The 20,364-nt window shown below is 40.2% G+C and overlaps 1 protein-coding gene across 1 annotated transcript in view; it reads right to left on the bottom strand.

Annotated features, from left to right (window-relative positions):
- The window catches only part of diaph2 (diaphanous-related formin 2), a 386,425-nt gene that overhangs the window by 261,543 nt on the left and 104,518 nt on the right, over positions 1–20,364 (bottom strand). The window contains exons 7-11 of the mRNA XM_078288946.1: positions 19,424–19,563; positions 3,788–3,862; positions 3,605–3,674; positions 2,654–2,790; positions 42–150 (exon numbers count right to left, since the gene is read on the bottom strand). Coding sequence (XP_078145072.1) covers positions 42–150; positions 2,654–2,790; positions 3,605–3,674; positions 3,788–3,862; positions 19,424–19,563 — 531 coding nt within the window. The remainder of the gene's footprint in view (positions 1–41; positions 151–2,653; positions 2,791–3,604; positions 3,675–3,787; positions 3,863–19,423; positions 19,564–20,364) is intronic.

The following is a 20,364-nucleotide window of genomic DNA, read 5'->3' on the forward strand; positions in this document are numbered from 1 at the left end:
TGTGTGTGTGTGTGTGTGTGTGTGTGTGTGAGACTCCTAACCTGGAGCTGCTGGGCCTCGTGGTTCTCCAGTCCCTCCACAATCGGAGCAAATCTCTCCTTGTTGTTCCTCTCTGCAGCAATAGTCATGGCAGCTAGAATCTTATCCAGGCTGGAAGAAAACAGAGAACAGGGAGCAGGCAAACACAAAAGTCAACAAATGCTTTTATCACCTCACTGACAGGACATTTACTCACAATTTTCAACTCAAACACCATGTATCTTATCTCCCCTGTGTCCTGGTGTGGACATATTTGGCCTGCCTTTGGTCACCCTGACCAATTCTGCTGCTCTCCATCTCTTTGTAGCTGGTCTATTATTGCTACAATATCCAATTTTGATGCCTTCGTGCTCGTTGCTAAGGTGACAAGAAAAAGGCTTTTTTGCTGATATGATCAGTTGTCAAAGCAATTGTAGTAAAATGCATTTGGCTGGGCCACTAAGGGTGCAAATTATTTCAACAACTGACAGACTAATGTGCAAATACACCTATTGAGAAGGTAAGCAATTGAGAGTACTTGCAAGGGCTCAAGGCAGCTCTGCTTAGCTCTATGAATAGTGAATTGGACAATATCAGACTCCAAATTGTGAACCAAGGAGAAATGCTGTTGTCCCACACACACACACACACACACACACACACACACACACAGACACACACAGCAGTGAAAGTAACAGAGTGAGGTCTAATGAAGCATTTAAACAGTAAGCATTATGTAGTTATGTGATATGATGTGTAATAAGCATACATAATCATGTCATTAGAAGGTCACCCTCTCTCTCTTCCTCATTGTAAAGCCACATCTAACCTTGATCAACTGAAAAAAGCCAACAGCTAAGGCAAGATCATTTAATGTATCTGCCCCTCCTCTGATCATAGTCATGTATGACTCTGACAAAAAGAAAAAAAGACTAAGTCAAATGTTGAGGACAGGGATCAACCCATTTATGTGTGTGTCTGTGTGCTTGTGACAGCCCATGAAGTTAAGACTACCTTAGCTTGCAAACATGTATAATCACACATTTTTAGAAGCCTCGCTATTTTTATTAGCTTTTATCAAGCAGAAAAATAATAATTTCAGGATATCAAAATACAAATAATTGCTTTGTGAGCAGGGGAGATCATGTGTCTGACCAATAGCAGTGTCTGTGTGGAGTAAGCCCGACAGAGATAAATGAAATGGCCATGCTCTCTGATAGGGGTTAGAGAGTCACAGACAAGCGTGGGGGGCTGCATACTGAGTAGCTTTAAAGTCAGTTCAGACGGTGCCTCAAAACAGGACTACATAGATCTGCTTAACTTGTCGTGTTCCCTTTTGATGTTGTCAGCTAAAGTGGGTGTTGAATATGAGCCAGCGTCACAACATTGGCTGTCAAAGAGGTTTCTGAGCAGGAAAGAGAAGCCTCAGCTCTTTTGGCTCTCATTTGTACAGCGTGTGTACATTTTAATGCAAGGCTGTGATCATGGGGAAGATCAACATGTTAACTTCAACCCGTTCTTGGTTACTTTAGGAGAGAGGGAGACAGATATGTGTGTACTGTTTGTGCAAACTGTATGTGCGTATGTCTGTGTGTGCCGAGTCTGTGTCTGTGTGTATCTTCTCTGCCTGTGTAGGATGGAGAGTGGTAACTGTGATAGAAGATATTCAGTTCCTAGAAAATAATTTTGGGCTAGGAAACCATGCGCAGTCACAGCAAGGGTCAGAGCCACAACCAAACAGGCCTATTTGGATGGTCAGAGATGTGAGACACATTGCTGAACTCAGCTTCTCCAACACAATTTGCAGGTTTGTTTATTTCCACCACTGCATGCAGACTGACTTTGAAGTGCCATTGTTATTCTAGCCCAGCTCTGTCGGAAACACAATAAAAAACACTCCCCTGGATTCAATTTATAATCTGTCAGCCAGGCTGTGTGTCCATGGCAAACTACACTGAGCAGTTCAACACATTAAACAGACTAAACTGCATCATCTGACCCGACAGATTTCTATGCTACCTGAGGTCAGCTGCAAATGCAACACAGGGGCATTCAATGGGTAAATATGTATGCATGTTATGCGATCTCTGTATGAGAACATGCCACCCGGTGGGAGACACTCTCAGCACAGTAGTGACATTCTAATGCTTATAGGAAGAAATGGTCCTTTTCTTTGTTTTCAGCTGTGGCCTCTGTGTTTCCCGTCCTACAGAGGATGTAACCGTTTCAGAGATGGACCTAATTTTCGACAGTATTATCTCACAACTGCTGTCATTCAAAGTTCTAAGTCACAACAATGTCATTCTTGTCTTGCAATGCAGTCTTGCTGTGGTGTTTCCATATAAGCAGTGAACTGATGAGGTGAGAAACCGCGTCTCCTACTCAACAGCTATTTGTCAAAGCAACCCGACTTTCAGTGGAAACTAGTTACTCCAAAGCTACCAAAGGCACATAACTGTGACAAAATCCTTATCTTAATGAAGATTCTGTTGAGAGCAATTACATGTTGTGTGGGTGGACATTTGAGAAATATGTTTGTTTAATAAAACGCAAGACACGAGAGCAGTATGTTGGCAAGGGCAAGATTTGTGAGAAAGAGTGTGATGAGCGATCAGGTAAGGTAGATTAAACTCACATGTTTTCCTCTCCAATGATACAGACAGCAGATAGGATTTTGACAATCTCAGTCATCATGTTGGTCTGTTTAGGGTCAATCGCCCGTGCCAGCAACAACAGGCTCCGCTCATCTCCCAGAATCCTTTGCAGTCCATACTGTGAGACATGGAGGGGAGGAGGAAGGTGAGAGAAAAAGTCCATTGGGTATAAATTAATGAGAGCATTTGCATTCATGGAGAACTTTCACTTCAAGTTAAAAAATGAATTATACAAAAAAGCTCTAATGTAAGTTATAGTTAGCCTTAATTCTCTTTTAAGGAGGGACAACGAGGCCATGGGAGAAAATGGAGACGATGATGAATTAATTCAATTCAGGACAGGACTATAGGGACAAATACTTATAGTCTCCTCTACCTTTAAATCTCCCCACAACGCAAGCAATGGGTAGAGATGACCACGTGTGGGGATTGAGTTAAAGGGTAGCAATATCAATAGTTCATCTATCCTTGAAATGTGTGCTACTTTTGAGAAATGAGTCAAACCTTCCCAAAAAAAGATAATTAAAAGATGGGAGACAATAGGCTCAAAATGGTAAAATTAGCTTCGCTTTACTATCCCATTATCCCAGTTGTCAGACATTGAAGCCAGGTTTGAAATCCTGGCCACCTGGACTAGTAGTGCAATTTCTTAGGATGGTTAACATAAGAGTGCAAAGAATGGGCTTATATGTCCTTGGCTGTACCTTTTTTTTTTTAATGCTATTTATTACTATTTATTACTATCACATCCCTACTATTGAATTATAGGATATTTATACAACTGAACTACTTCATTTATTTCAGGACTACATCCGAATGATACCATTTCAGCGATGATCTTAAATTATGATACTAATTTACATTCCCTCTTTATCTAATGAACATTCTAGAATTCAATGGATAGGCATTTTTCTCCATCAACTTATACAAACCTTATTGTTCATGAAGGCCTTCAAGCACTGGATGAGTTTGTGCTGGTTTCTTTTATCAATATTCTCTTGCCTGGAAAAACAAGAGCAATTCAAAAGAATATTGAGACAGCATATGTATAGAATAGGGCATAATAAAAACATGAGATACTGGGAAATGTGGTGTTATCATGGGAGATCACTCACTGTTTCTTGTCCAGCAGCTTTTCCAGAGCATCCAAAAGAAGACCAAGACCCTCATGACCAAAGTTATTCACCCAGCTAGAGATAAGTCACAGACAAAAAAGAAAACAGTTATACAATATTCAGTCAATATTCTCATTACCCAGCTAGTCTACTGTAAGGCATACTGATTCATAGAATACAGCAACAACAAACAGTTATTGTAGGAAATCAATCATTCAGAAAAATATCATGGATTCAACACTCACTAGGAGAAATTGACTGTCCTCATTATTCTGAGTGTTTTTAACTCCTAATTGAGGGAGCTGCAAATCAAAAACCTCCCTCTTCTCCCTGATACTGAATATAGTTTGAATCACATTTAAATAGTACCCATTTACAAGCAAATGAACACCCATCCATCTTAGCTAGTGTTCCTGTGGCTTAGCAGTTTGCATCCAGGCCCCCCGTGAGCAGCTATGTTCCTGCGCCAAAAGATTAAGCAATGCGAGAAAGATAACACTGTAATCGATAATGGATCACGAGAGATAATTGGCTATAAACCACAGCGTATCAGGAGACGGCAAATGATCCAGTGCAGATGAGCCAGTTTGTCTATGCCAGGAGGAGAGAGAGAGGCATGAGGAGGGTGGGAGGGACAGTCTGGTCACAGCCAGATTATGTCATTAGCATTACTTGTTTTCAGGCCCCTAACTGTCAATAAAACAAAATGCATGGAGCAATTTGTGACATTAACGGGCCATAAGTCAATGATTTATTTCGCCTATTTGACAATGATTCGACACAATAATGGTTTGCGTATTAAAGTCATTTGTATTGACTCGGTGAGTCGGAGGAGACCCTCAATTAGGGATGAGATGAATTGGCCCGAGGCAACTGGCGAAGTTGAGGTGAGGTATTTCTCTGATCTGTGATGAAATTAGTAAGCGTTGCAACCCCCCACCAACCATTACTCAAAATTCATTAGCAGACAAGCAGAGCCAATTTGTTACTTATTATCATTTACTGTACTGTATAATAATGATCAGTTTTGTTAATAAAACAAAACAGCATAATGTTCTAAATTTATAACTGTCTGTTTACTGTAGGCCTTCCAGTTTCAACGTTTGTCATTTTCTTCCGTTGATTTGCGAATAGTTAAGCCCCTAAAAAAAAAAAGAAGAGAGAAAGCTGGCTCAGTTTACTGCAAGATAACAATGCTGTTTATGTATTTGTGATATGGAGGTGGTAGGAGCAAATGAGAGACTGGGACAACAAAGAGGGAAAGGAGGCGACATGGTTGAGGGAGCACAATTCAGTAAATCCACAATCTTTGTTTATGCTTCTTAGTCGTGACTGTAATGTCAGTCTTCTGAGAGCGGGAAATGGAACCAATATTTGTGAAGAGGAATTCTGTTTATTACACAGAGGAACTTTGCAAAATGAGATTCTGGGAATGTTGTGTGACCTCAAAAACAAGGCGTGTGAGAACTGCAGTGACGACAAATCATAATGCTGTTTTGTCCTGTGTTAAAGCATGACATGGGTAAGTTATTTCACATGATTCATCATCATTATATGTGTTGTAATCAACTTTGTAATCAATACACGTAAGTTGTAAACCTATGTTGGCTATGTTGTACTCTTGCTAAGCATATTTCTCTGTAACTTCACCCAACATTTGGTGAGCCATCTGCAGAACACAGATTATGATAGGTGACACAGTCAGGGTTTTTCCTGGCTCAGAAAAGGGCTTTGATGCTACTTGTGTGGGCCAGAGAACGTGATCAATCGACCCTCTATACCATGAACTTGGACCCTGGTTATTTGGGGCCACCCATTGGCCCCTAATATTTTACAGTTTTTGTTAATTTACTGTATCATTATGCTATCAAGTGAATTTTAAGTGGTTTAAAGGGGCTTTTCCTCTATTCTGATCGTTTCATAACAATTAACCAATATGAAATTTGGACTGTGAAACAGACCTTGAACCAGGCAGGAACCAAAACATGACAGTAAAAATATATATGTCAGCTTTGCCCTGCTGATCAGAGTACCATATAGCAACCAAATGTAGAACATGGGAAAATCTCATTGAAAATTGAGATTTTTTTTTTTTTTTTTTCAGTTCTGGCAGCTTTGGCACCATTAACCATTCATGGTAATATCTGTGCCATCTATTTGTGTCTGGGAAAGACAAGTGCAGGATAGTACAGGAACAAGACATAGGATCCTATCTTAATCAGCCTCTTCTCCTAAATGTGGGCATGCATCCAAGGATTTCATTAACTTGGGGGAGAACTTGTTCATGTAATATTGATGGCTATAATCCTCTAGTTAAGTGCCACCAAATTGTGTTACTTTCTGCAATCATGTATATTCCGCAGGCAAAATGAAAAATTCATGGTCTGTCTTAGGGAAGCAATTTTTTATGTGTATTATTTCTGCTGGCTTGACATTTTTATGTTGTAGTTATGTTAAGTGCAATAAAATGTATGTATTGTAAATCTCACAGTCTGGTCCATGAACATGTGTTCAGACATAAACAAGATGTTGCTTACTCACAACATGCTGTCAAAAAATAAGAAGACTTATCTGTGAATGGTCATTATGGAACATTTCAGCCTCACTGAAATCACTGTACTGTATTATGTTGATTTAAAAACTTTATTTTTTGCCCCATGCTTATTACACCAAAGTCAAAGTGCCTGGCAAATGCCCATCTGTCTGTCTGTCAAATAACATTTGTTCCCAAAAAAAATTGTTTTGAACCACTGATCTGACATAATAAATGTAATTACTTATGAGTAAGTATTTGCATGTATGTATGTGTATGTGTGTATGCATTTATGTCAATATGTACTTAGAAGCTAAGCTGTTGTGGGTCTGCAGTAAAAAGAAAACACGCCATTCAAACAATTACCCAATCAATCCATCAGACAGTCTTTATATAGCTCACTTTGAACAATGTTCACTGAGTAATTGAAAAGGAGCATGAACAAAATAGACCATAATAGCACTTCAGTTGCCATATTCCACACAGTTTCTTTGCATATGCCTCTGCCGCACATATGTACGCATTTTACCAGAGTGGTCAGAGTGCAGGCACAGCCAGGGGTGGCACCCATGGTGCAGGAAGGGATTCAGTGTCTTGCTCAAGGGTATACAAATAGCTATACATAACTGAAATAGAAGACAAGACATGAAGGCAAAGAATGTAGAAAGAAGGTATTCACAGTGCAGAGTTAATCAAATTTCTGCAGACATACTTGGCAAGCAGGGAAATGTCAGTGCAGCATGAAAAGATTACTGTGCATCACCAGCCGCAGTAACTGACTCACTCAAATCTTTCATTGCAGAGACTGACACACTCTCAGTCATTCTGTCTGACTGATCACTGGTCTTGTGTTGTGACAGCTTGTATGCACATTGATTTCAGACCATAGACCCGTTTTATTATTTCATCAGGGGCGGTTGGGGAGCTTTGTCATTGAAAGCTACTGGGTGAGAGCAACATCTTTCATATTGTATTACAGGCAAAGTCATACCACTGTCCCTCTGTGCCACTACTGACCTATTCAGTGCTACAGCGTTGCACTTAAGGCCTGATGCTCTTTGCAACAAATAGCTTTCAACATTATAGCCTGAAACCAAGCACCACCAGCCTACCACCAGCTTAGTGATTCACCATGCCCAACATGGAGCCACATCATCCCCTGATCAATTAAACAGCTTGCTGAAATCACTATAATAGATTATTCATATAAAAGATTAATTTAAAAAAAAAAAAATTCTGTTTTAAATTACATCTAAAAAAAAATAGCTATTAAGGGCAACAACTGAGTTATGTCTAAGTCATTGTTATTCCTTTTCCCAGAAGATTTTTTTTTTTCCTTTCCCCGTTAAGTACAAGAATGTTAAGATTTGTATTCTGGCATGGAGACTGCAAAAGAGGGCAAAGCACAAATGGGTAATAACCAGTATCATTAAAATAAACTAAATGTAAAAAACAAAACAAAACAACAAAACACTGATTTCAGCTCACTAAATCCTTCATGGATTGCTTGGAATACACTTTTACCTATGGACCGTCTTCCCACTCATCTTATTCCTCCAACCCATATTTGTATACAGCTTCACCTCAATCACAAGTCAGTTGAATTTTTAAGGGATCATCAATGGAGACAGCAGCAGTTACCAGGGCACACTGAGGGTGCCAAGAAGTGGACGCCCTTCTATGCCCTATCCATTTACACATGGATAGGGCCTAAATCACTGAGCTGTCTTCAGAATAATGATTTGCAGAGCAATGCAGATCGCATAGCCGACATCCCTCCCATGTTACTCCGCCCTTTCCATCCTAGTGACAAGTGCTGCGTCAGTCAGACACGGTGTTAATATCTCAGGCTTCTGTCTCTCGCTGGCTGGCACAGTTCTTAACTGTAATGAGCAGAACACCAGAGAATATGTATTGGCCGGACAATGATGTGAAAAGACACATGATCAAGGACAGAGTCCATCATGTTGCAGGCTTTCCAAATGCACCATCTGTCGTACACATGTGAGCATCAAGGTGCTGTGTGCACAAGAAAACATTCCTCGGTATAGGAAAACAACATTCCATCAACAACATTTGGTATAAGATGCATGGCCATAGCAAGTGTTTCAAATGCAATAAGCAAAACAAGCGGCTTGTTGGTGAGTTGAGTAGAAAGCATGTAAAAAACTGTCATTAAGAACCTCAGCTTTTGATATGAACTTAACTTTGATATAAAATCTCATAATCTTGTAAAAATGAGGAATAGCCTAAATCACTCCAAGTAAAATAATTTATTATCAGCCTCCCTTTGGAGGTGTACAGGGCTTGGCCGACTGGGAGAAGACCCCAGGGTAGACCCAGGACCCGCTGGAGGGGCTACGTCTCCAAGATGAGCTGGGAGCAGGTGGGGATCCACCAGGAGGAGCTGGAGGAAGTTGCTGGGAGAAAGGACGTCTGGTCTGCTCTGCTTACCCTGTTGCCACTGCAACCCTGGCCCAGATAAGTGGCTAGAAATGGAATGGATGTATATTTTATCATGTTTTTATCAAATTAATGTCCCAAGGGCAAGTTCCCAATTCTTTTTGCACTGTCATCCTAAACAAACCTGAATTCACGGTGCACTGCATTTAAAGGCAATGCCCCTGTGCACAAGCAAAGGCCTGCCCAAAATCCTCAGTGCAGTTTGAATGGTCCAAGGATGAAAAAGAACAGCTCAAAAGAACAGCTCAAACGTGCAGACCTCAATCCATAACTTTATGGAGTCTGAATTGGGCCAATATTTAGATAAACAAAAGCACAAAGCATCATCATTTCTTATATCCCAATCAGATGCCCTCTCTCTCCCATGGAAAGATGCAAGGAAGAGGAAAAGTAGCTAAACATTTGTATTGGACACAATGACAATCGTCAACATACAAGTGGGATGATAACAGCACCAGGGTGCGTGCCACTGACTATAGAGCCATATTAACCTTCCCTGCTCAAAGAATCAACAGGAGCAGCACTACTGATATTGGATTGAAGCAGAACAGGGGCTAAAGCTAGTAGCACACTCCGAGGACAATATTCCTGGTGTCAGCACCCCACGAATGTGATTGCCAGTGTAGCTCCGAGCATAAGGGAGGAGAGCTGTGCACCGCTCAAAAGGAGCGCTTGATACCTCTAACAGTATTTGAGTCTTGGCAGGATGCCAAAATGTGGCCCTAACAAAGACAGAACATCGGGCCTGCTATATAAATGAATGTTCCACTTTTCCTCTGTTGGAACTGGAGGTTTTTGGGCTGTGTGGAAGTGTGTGGAAGTGTGTGGAAGTGTGTGCGCGCGTGTGTCTGTCTGTGGGTGTATTGAGGGTGTTAGTAACAAAAAGAAATCACTGAAGGCAGCAAAAGTGTGTGTGTGAGTCAGAGAGAGAGAGAGAGAGAGAAGGAAAGAAATGGGGAATTCAGTTGTGGAAGTCTGTATCAGGATTAAATCAACTGGAGTGACTGGGGACAGCTGACAGCTCAGCATGCTCCCCAGACACTTCCAAATGACCCCCCACAGAGCGCAAAACACTCCTGAAATTTCTAATTATCTCCCGAACAGTGCCAAGGCTCCTCCAGAACAGCCTTTACCTCTGGGGAGTGGAAGAGAGAAACCAGTAGTAGAATTGTCAGAGTGCTGATTGATCAGGACGATTAATTGAATAGCAGGGTATAAAGCTGTATGTGCTGCGTAGGATCAGAGGGAGGATCGTCAGGTTTGATGTGCTGTACGGTATCTACAGATTCCTCCGACTCCTGCGAAAATATTTTTTTTTTCATCTTTCATAGAGCAGACACGAAATGCAGTGGTGTCCTCCTCTTTCAAGGAACGAATTCTGTGTTCAAAGTCAGAAAGTTTCTAATTTGTTTAAGCCTCGGTGCAGGGAGCATCCTTCATATACGTTATGACACCCTGTCAGTGTAAAAGTAAAAGTGTAAATGTCTGACTTAATTCCTTACATTATGCCTATTGCTTTCATCACTGTGTACTCCATATCTTACAGGGTCCATATATAGTTTATCAAAAAAATATGTGTTTTGATATTCCATCAATAAATTATAATTATCAAGAGAAATTAGTAGAGAAATCTTACCATTTTATTTACAGTGTGATGTATCTATATAGGCCATGAGCCAAAAGTTAGAAATTCTGACCTTTAGTATTTGAATTTTAAAGGGAATGGTAAAACATTTTTTAGATGATCATCCTATTAATCCAATTGAAGTTGTTTTTAGTTCTTAAAAATTGGCACCAGCCTCCTGTTAGCATTTGTTAGCTATGGCTGTGCAAGTCAATGGGGTTTGACTCTACATCTCAATATTGCATGCAAGCCACTCCATTTACCTGCACAGCTTCAGAAACAGTAAGAATTTGAAGAACTTTGAAGTTTGAACTTTGAAGAGTAGTGATCAATAGGATCACTAGTATAACAATACATCAAATAACATCCTGCAGCTTCCCTTTAAGGTCCAGCCTACCATGACTTTAAGTGCCATGAATGTATGAAAAAAAAAGACTGACAGACAATTTTATTTTTTTTTTCCATGTACTATACTGTACTGCAGGGGTCTTGCTTGAAAAACAAACTTAACCTAATTTTCAGTCTTTCAGAAAAATAGTTGGAAAAATGTTTACTTTATAAGTTTTTATCCTGATAGTATCTTCTTTCCCAAAAAGTGTTACTGAAACTCAAAAAAAGTTGTAAGCAAAATCACAACCACATAAGTATGAATGCTTTTTTGAATCATTGCTGTTTACTATGTATGATAGTTTGTCATTTCATTACAGTGGTGCATTAACTAGACAAATGACAAATGTGGTGTGGTGTTTTTAAAAATGGATGGAAAAAGGTCTGAGTTGCTTGATTTCTCTGGAGGACTTGTCATCCGCCCCTGCCTCTGTGAGCTCTGTACAAGTCAGGGGGAAAAGCTTTAAGGACAGAAAAAGTTGCATTCACTGCTCTACAAAATGGATGAATCAACTTATCTCTCTTCTGTGTCTGCTACAGTGATTCAAATCCAATTCAATTAAAAAGAAAACACAAGACAATGAAAACATTGAATAAAATGCACATCTCAATTTTTGTTCAACTGTGGTATGCATGTGCATCCATATATAGAACACATCATCTGTCCCTCGCAGAGTATGGTACTCGGATTCAGTTGCAAGCCTAATGCAGAGCCACATTAGTGTCTAGACTCCTGTGACTTATCATCCCACAAAAAAAAAAAATAAAGCAAGTGGGTCAGGTCACATGGGTTTCTATGTTATGACCCAAATTCCAGGAAACATGAAAATATTTTTAAAATCATACTTGTACTGCTGGGGAGACTTTTTGACAGTGTCTCAGTCCATAGGAATGCTGTCTGATTAAAATAACTATGTACTGTACAACTTATTAATACTCAGAATATTGTCCAAATGAAGATCCAATGTATTATGTCCTCCAAAATTAGAATTAGGAACAAAATGGAAAACAGAAAAAGTGAAAATGACAAGGACATTTAGAGATTTACGTGGCAGTAAAATGCCAGTTATTTCCTGTACCTGTGCAAGATAACTTCCAACTAAATCAATATGGAATTCAAATCAGATATTTCTGAATTATGTATGCCTCGCTCCAGGGCCTTCGCAGATATGGCTATCTTGGAGGTTAACAGATGGTGTCATAAAATGAAATGGGCATCACTCTTAAAATATACCCAGACACTGAGGACATTTATGTCTCCAAAATCGTTTTTACTGCCTCTGAGGAAGGAGTGGGAATGTCAACTATGAAGTCAGTCACATGAGGGACAAAAACTGGTTAACTTGCTCTTTTCTGACTGTCTTTGACAAGCCTGACGAGCAAAGGGTCAAGAGACATGTGCCAAATTTAACATTTAAATAAAAGCCTTTGAATGAAAGTGGAATGATGGTATGAACTTGGTTTGAAATAGTAAACAAAAAGCAAAAGACAAAAATAAACATGGAGACGATGATGAGAAAATTATTTCTGTCACTTGGGAAAAAACAAGAAAAACACAGAGACCCCTGCCTATGGACCTCTACCTCGATGATTATATAATTTCCCAATCTCTCCTGTGTTATTTCTCCTTGACAAGTGACAGAGCAAAGAGAGCTTGTCTGAGGCCTGGAGGGTGGTTGAGAACGGTTTGTAATAATATTGGGAATCTGGAAAGAAGAGTCCCACAGCACAGCACAAAGAAAAAAAAATGACCTCAGTGGAGAGCTTCAAACCCTGCTTCACTTCTTTTGCTGTGGCAACAGCGACAATGTATTTCATGGCCCTGACAGGTTAGGTTTTTTGATATCTTTTCTCTCTCCTATTTCCTTCCTCAGCCCTCCTGGAGGAAGTCAGAACTTGATCGTCATGGCAGTAAATCAAATGGCTAGTTTTCCATTACAACTCAGAAGGAATGGGAACAGGGTGCTTGATCCAGAAAGTTCAGAGCCTATACACTGTTCCGTGTCCTTGATTGCAATCACAGCTTATACACATGGACTGTTGTGTATGTCACCACATTTAAAATTCTAGAAATAATCTGCAACTAGGATATCATGCTATATGAAATGTATATCTTTGGTTTCTATATTCATATTTTCCAAATTTGGACTTACATTTAAGGGCTTGGGGTAATATTTGCATGCTAATCAAGTGGTATGGGAAAACTTGGTAGCCTGCCCTACTGAACTCCACTAAGGACATCAAGGTTTTACAATGCCATATTTCAAATTTTCAGACTGGCAATGAGTCTGATTTAGCTGTGCAAAGCACCATCCGGAATCACAACTTGAATACAGAAGATCAATTATGGATGATTCACTGAGATAGGCAGCCATTTCCACATCAGAAATGACAGAGTTGAAACAGTTTCTCATCTCCATAAAGAATCCATGGCAGACAGAGCTGGCACCTTGCTGTCTACCTGAAACCTCACACAAGCATCATTCATCGATGCAGTGTTGACTCCTCATTACATCAGTATACCCCTAGCCAGGCCGTTTTCGTTGAGTATAGTCTCTCTTGCAAAGCACTATCCACACTTTGTGCCAGTGCCAGACAGGATCTCTGGCCTGAAGCTGTCAAGGGGGTACAAACAACCAGTGCGATGCTTAGATGTTTGTATTTGTTCAGGCAATCACAATAATCCGGGGCAGTGAACAAAAGTTGGTGGGCGTTGATGGATGTGGTCCTTTGTGCTAGCGTTAATTGGCTGCTGTGCCCATACTGGACAGAGGAGGCCAAGGGTGGGGGGAGGCGTGTGTGTGTGTTTCTCGGGGGGGGGGGGGGGGGGGGGGTGGAGGCACAGCCAAGTGGTGCAGGAGAGAAGTCAACAAAAGAATAAGTTCGACCAGAAAGCGCTAACAAATACACTCCCTCTACACAAATTTATCTCAGATGGACTGGGGTGAGACTGTGCCCTACAAATTTAAATTTAATAACAAAAAAACTGTAAAAACGCATGTGACTTTGCAGTAAGTATTTCAAAAGTACAAAAGTATAACTGGAGTTATAGTTTGTACAAAATTATGTTTGTGTTTTGTATTTTCAGTTTATCATCAAATAATATACACTGATTATGAGTTAGGAATTCAAATTATTTCAAGTCCTATTAAGTTTATCTTTTTTATGGGGAATGCATCGCAATCTGACTTGGCGGGTATTTACAGTAATTGTTTCTCTGTATGTTGTTCAGTGCTCTGTCACTCTGGGCAATAGGACAGTCAGATAAACAGCTTCCCGTTAGCAGCCATGGTAACTTCAAAGCTCATAATAAGCCCATTACTAGTGCTCCATGTTACCTCCAGTGCTCAGCTACAAACATTCAACTGAGGAAATCTGGTGAGACTGATTCAGACTCAGAGACGCCCTGCGTGGCAGAGCAGCAAGATCATCACAACAACCCACACCTTGAATATCCAGACACAGAGAAACTCCAGTGTCAGCAAATCTCTGCCGCCTCCACAAAAAGACCCCACAAGAAAATGCCCCCGAGAAAATGTCTCAGTTGTGCCGTGAAGATTTCACATAATGAAAAGTTAGGAGCCAAGTTCAATTTTGCTTAAACATGTCTTGCGGATCTGAGAGCTAGCAGATCCAATATGGAAGTCACTACCAGGATTTGACAGAGTCATAGTGTAATGCTGAGGGCTTAACATGAGGAACTCAAAAGCTGGGGCCCAGGATGTGTGCTCTGCAGCCCATAACTGCTTAAACCACTCTCCTTTTCTCATATTGGGAAATCTATTGATGGAACAGCAGCTGAGGTAGATCAGATGAAATGAGCTCCAACCCTACTGCTTCAGAGCTGCTTCAGAGCGCAATTATCAAATGAAGTGTAAGTGCAAGTAAGCTTGAAGTAAGTCTGATCAATGTACAAGCAAAATTTAAAAATGCGCGTGATAGGAACAGCTGAGGTTGTGGTTTAGTGGGTGTGAAGAAAAGGATGAAAAATAAATGCTTTTTCCTTTTTGAGATCTTAGATTTCTGCACATTTTTATATGGAATCTGCGGCAGTTTTCACACATGCAAAACTAGAGTAAAAAAAAAAACTGTGAAATGGGTGTGAGAAAAAGGGCTGAAATTAAATACACCAGAATTTCACTCTCCCTAAATGAGAAAATAAGAGGGTTGTAATTTTCTGTAAATTGGCATCTCACTTCAAATCAGTGGATTAAGAAATTAATAAAACGTGGCTAGTCAATCTGACACTTCTAAATTAAGAAGCGAGTGTCCAAACGACAGAATTAAAAGAGGGAGAATGAAGTAGAAGATATATAATTGGCTGGGGAAATTTTTGACAGAGAGAGAAGTGGAAAACATGGCAGCTGAGGAGGAGAGTGTGGAAACAGAGTAGGCAGCGGACGCTCCAGGCAATGCCATCTGTGGGTGGATCTGCAAAGGCTGCATGCCACACACCTGTGTGGGACTGCCTGGGAGATAAGGCCCTCACCACAATGGCCCTGCGGCCACCTGTGCTGCCAAACAGGTGCACAGCCCAGCCAATTAAACTATTAGACAAACACAGGCCTCTGGGAGCAAATTAGCTGGCTGCCCAAACATCACAGGAGCAACAAAAAGCAATGGTAAGCATTCATTGTGAGAAACAGCAACACTTTGATGGTGAGACTTTCATTTTGGTTGACTGAACTAAGTTTGCTTAATGAGGCAAAGTACTATTTTCTGAATTTAACAACGATAGTTAAATCAGTGCGTAAGTCTCTAAAGCTGCTTCAACGTTTTATAACAGTGAACTGGAAAGTAGTTCCTCCATATACATCTGTAGTATTAAATTATTTATGATTGCCTCTAGAGTTTTTTAGGGATTGGGAGCATATTTAGCTGTCAAAAATTCATGTTTCAAAGGTTGTGATTCATTATTGCACTGTCCAGCATACCGTTTTTTTCCCCTACCTGAAAAATGTGATGTCCCAAGGACAAAAGAAATAAAAATAAGTAAAGTTGGACTGCATGCAGAGAAGATAAATTGCATGCAATTTTTAAATAACTCACAGGTCATTAGTGTGGATAAAACAATGTCACTAAATGTTCTAAAGATTTATCTGCAACATTTATGTCCTCTCCTTTCTCCTCATGTAAATTATTTCTCTGTGACATAAAAACTCTGCGCTCAAGTTATCCAAACTGTGTGAACACAGGCAAGACGATCTCAGGCAGAAAGTTTGTCTTGCCTAGTCAACAGTGGGAAAACTGGAGTACTGGTAAGTAATCAGCTCTTGGCTATACAGCACAATCATTTGCATTTCTGCTGCAATGGGAGTTTATCGCTGTACTGAGAAATACTGTATATTGCTATAAATTGTGAGGTACAACTACAAGTGTGTAGTAACCATCAACATGTGCATGAATTACCAGTGTATATCAATACGTTGTATAAAATCTCACCAATGGTCAATTTCAACCAGCCAGGTGGAATTTGTTCATTTATTCAAGCAAAATGTATGACAAAATTCCCGTGAAACATCATATTAGAAGGTAGGCCAGCTGATCAATATGCACAGGTGCGAATTAAAACAAGCATGAATGCATTAGTCTGCCATCTTCATGCTTATTTCAAGTATACTGTAAGATGCCATGCAAAGGTTACATTAACATAGTGGAATCAGAACACTAGCAAGCCACACTTGCATTTCCTGTGTGTTGTGATCCATGACAATTAAGTGTATTCATATTAATTAGGAGTAACCTTATCCACGCTTCAAGAAAATAATCTGCCCCTTTCCCCGGTGGATAACTAATGAGAGGCGTGAAGACGAGCAGGGGCGGCTGGTGTCGGTCCACACTCTTACTGTCCTCCTCAGCACACACACCCCAAGGTGCCTTTCTCCCTGGATGGACCTGGCTGTCCGTGGGAGGCTATTCCCTCATAAAATGCTGTTCCCTTACTTGATGGTCAAAGGTTCAGCCATTTGAAAACACCCACAGGGCAAGCCTGGCCTCGCTTACGTCCCCTCGGCACCAGTTGGCCTTTCTGAGTGGAAAGGCTGACTTGGCTCCCCACAGCTAGCTGGAGACAGACTTCACAGCTCTGCAATCACTAGGGGGACAATTTATTTATTTATCTATCCATTTGTTTTTGTTTATTTCTTTTTCATTTACATATATATCATTACATATTTTGTGTGTGTATATACAGTATACGCACACTTTCCTCTGAGCCCAGGTTTGTTAACACTCCTGTTATTAGCCATGAGCATCGAGTAATTTCTTTGGAGTGCGTGGCACGTCTGTTGTTGCAGTGGGCGTTCATGATCTTTCTAAGTGAGACCACACCAAAGCCCATCTGTTGTCTTTTTTTTTTTTTCTTTTCTTTCCAAGTGGTTAAGATGCAGGGATAATGCTGGTAGTACCACACAGATCAAATAAACCCTCCTCTGGGTCCACGCTGGCAGGTCCTTTCTCTGCACCCAGGGTCCGCATAAAAGAATATCTGCCACTTATCCAATGACCATTTTATATGCACCATTCATTGATTCACATTAAGAAACATCTCTTCAACAGTAGGGTGGTAAATAATTGAGAGGATCTGCTGTCACTGAGGCTTCCTTTGCACTAGTGGGACCAAATTAAATTTGAAGATCCCATTTACAAGAGGGAAAGCAGAGAACTTTGGTACCAAGTAGAGACAAGGCTGCCAAAATCAGTGCTGCCTCATAATGAATGAGTGAAGACCCAACTGAAGCTCAACAGAAGCTGAGAGCCTCAAAAATATGAAATTATGTTAAGTTTTAAGTAGGTTCATAACATTAAAAGAGAGGGAGTGCAGGGACTGACCGCTTTTAGTGTGGGTAGGTAGGGGGCGGGTGTTACACATGACACACGGTGGATCTCTGGGTGAGAGCCATGCGCTTATTAAGGTCTCAGAGAATGGCTGGCTTTCTGATGTGGAAAACTAGATTTCCTATCTATTAGAGCTTAATGGATAGAGTGGTGTGAGATGACAGATGCGCTCCCAGTAACTATAAGCCTGGGCTCGTTTGGTCGGCTACACCATTGGCTATGCTTGTTTAACAGGCGATGCTATGGGCTATTCTTGTTTAACCAAGCCCATCACTCCACATGGAACAGGCCCTATGAGGTTTCCTGACATACACCCAATTAGAAATAGATGGTGTCCAGCAGACACCAACTTGCTCTGATTTAAGTGGATGACATGTAGAGGAACTTTTAGGATATGAGTTTACAAAGTCCATGCTTTTCCTCTGTCAGTAAATAAACTGACAAAGGAGTAAAGCTCAAGTAACTGCATGGATGTTGACGTACGATGAGTTTAAATCAAGGGTATTAAAGTTTAAGAAGGTCCAGTCACACAAGTTTCCTCCATAGCAAAGGTCCGGATAATCAGTACAGTTCTAGACTTACAATTATTCACATTTCATGATCAATAGGTACATGTTTGTCATTTGATTAAAACATTAAGTGAAACCAATTAGATTTGTTTTAATTATAGTACAAATGTTTTTATTTTTGATGTACAAGATGCTTTGAAGAGTCAGTGAAGAATGTGATGGATATTTACTATAGTGTTTTTAATAAGAAATTGTCTAAACAAAAAGTATAACTTTTTATTTTTTACTTTTTAATTGCATTAGCCTAGTAAATTAAATAAGTGATTCTGTAATCTTAATAATGAATTCAATAAAACAATTATCATAAAAAAAATAGTGCACATTCTCTGGAGAAGTGAACTCTGAGAACTCTGGAGAGTCCAGTAATTATGAAACAAGAGTGACACACTTTTCCAAGAGGATTACTTTCACTCTGGTCTTTCCCTCTCCCATCTGCTCCTCCAAACAGAGAAAGGATCGTGTCGTTGTTCTGCCAATATTTTGAACCTTGGAAACTGAAGTTATGCGCAATTTCAAAACCCTTGTGCAGGTCATCATTGGTGAGCCTATTACGGTATTTGCAGATCTGATATGTCACGCAATTTGCATAAAATCAGCGATTGGACAAAGCATGAGACCACAGGACCCAAGGGGCTCTGTGACAAAGTGACGCAGCTACGCCACTCTATTTGAAACATTTCTAATCATCGAATAAAAAAATGTCTGCGTTTATAAATGGAACACTGTAGAAATACTTAGCCGGGTCCAGATCTGAACAGTGGTCTGCTAATTGAATATAGGTGTTTGAATTGTTTCACACTGCTTAATAGAGCTTAATTTAACTGAGGTGAGCTGTACTGAGCTGGTTTGGTTGCAAGTCCACCAAAGTACATGGAATTGTAATTATGTTAAGAATTGAGTATGAAGTTCAGTTTGCTTTTGCAAACCAGACCTGGGCCAAATAATATTTATGAATAATTCTTGCAAATAAAGCACTTGTTTTAAATCTGTTTCATGTACCAGAGGCGTGGGATTTGTTACAAATGACAATGGAATAAGTAGCAGAAAGTTCAGACTCTTTAGTGTACTTTTCTATGATAGACAATCTGGTGCTATCTGGACTGTCCTGACATGGTAAACCCCACCAATCCTCACCAAAGTCCAGGCTATTTGCAAATATTAATTGACAGTTCTATGGTAGGAGGTGCAGTTTGCAGTGTGAGAAAACAGCATGGGTTACCAACCTGACAGGGTTACTAGTGAGAGACACTCTGAGGGACTCCAGGCAATTAAGCAGCTTTTCTTCTGTGATGCCAGAACGCAGCTCATGGACATACTCCTGCGATGAAAGTGTACACTCATGCTTGCTGTTCCTCAGCCCACCCTGCAAACAAAATACCAAGAGGACAATTATTAGATGACAATTTCATACTAAGAACTCAACACCTATGATAATCTGATCAAAAAAAAAACTTTAAAAGGAGGAAACTAGTGAGAAGTGAAGAGAAAATTGTGAAAAGTATTAAAGGATATCCAATTACTAATTTGCAGTAGCAGTACAGTATGTTCCTGAATACAAACATTGAAAAGTGAATGAGCAATAATAGGCAAAAGAATCAGAAGAAACCTTCTCTTTACAATTCATGTGTATCATTCAAAAATAAAGAGGCTATTTTGCAGAGAACTTGCAGTAAGAAAAAAGCAACATTCTGTCATATACAACCCACTTGTGTTCAGAACAGACTCAACCATATTGTCAACAATATTGTCGAGTCGATATTATATTGTTCAGTCGATATCTTCTGTTCTGAACAGGTGTAATTGTTTAATCACCAATAAACAGAGTGAAGGATTTAATATTTGTAATCTCCCAGGGGTGCTGCTGATAAAAGGCGGCCAAAATTGCCATCTGGCACACATCAGACAGAGGGTTAGTGATAGAAATATCTCGAGATGTGTTGGCCAACTTTTCCTTCTTTCAAACGGCCAAGACTAAAATGACACGGAGGTCCTCCCCAAAGGGTGAGATTCACTGAGGCTCGCTGCCAAGCACTCCCTCTACATGCAAACCGAATATAGGAAGCTCATGCCTGTGCTAAATGGATTCCTGTGTATAATCTCCAGAAAGAGGCTCTAGGAACATGTTGCTACAATGATGCTTACACAAAGAGTCTACCTTTTGGCA

This window comes from Centroberyx gerrardi, chromosome 16, assembly GCF_048128805.1.
Source record: "Centroberyx gerrardi isolate f3 chromosome 16, fCenGer3.hap1.cur.20231027, whole genome shotgun sequence".
Lineage (NCBI taxonomy): Eukaryota > Metazoa > Chordata > Actinopteri > Beryciformes > Berycidae > Centroberyx > Centroberyx gerrardi.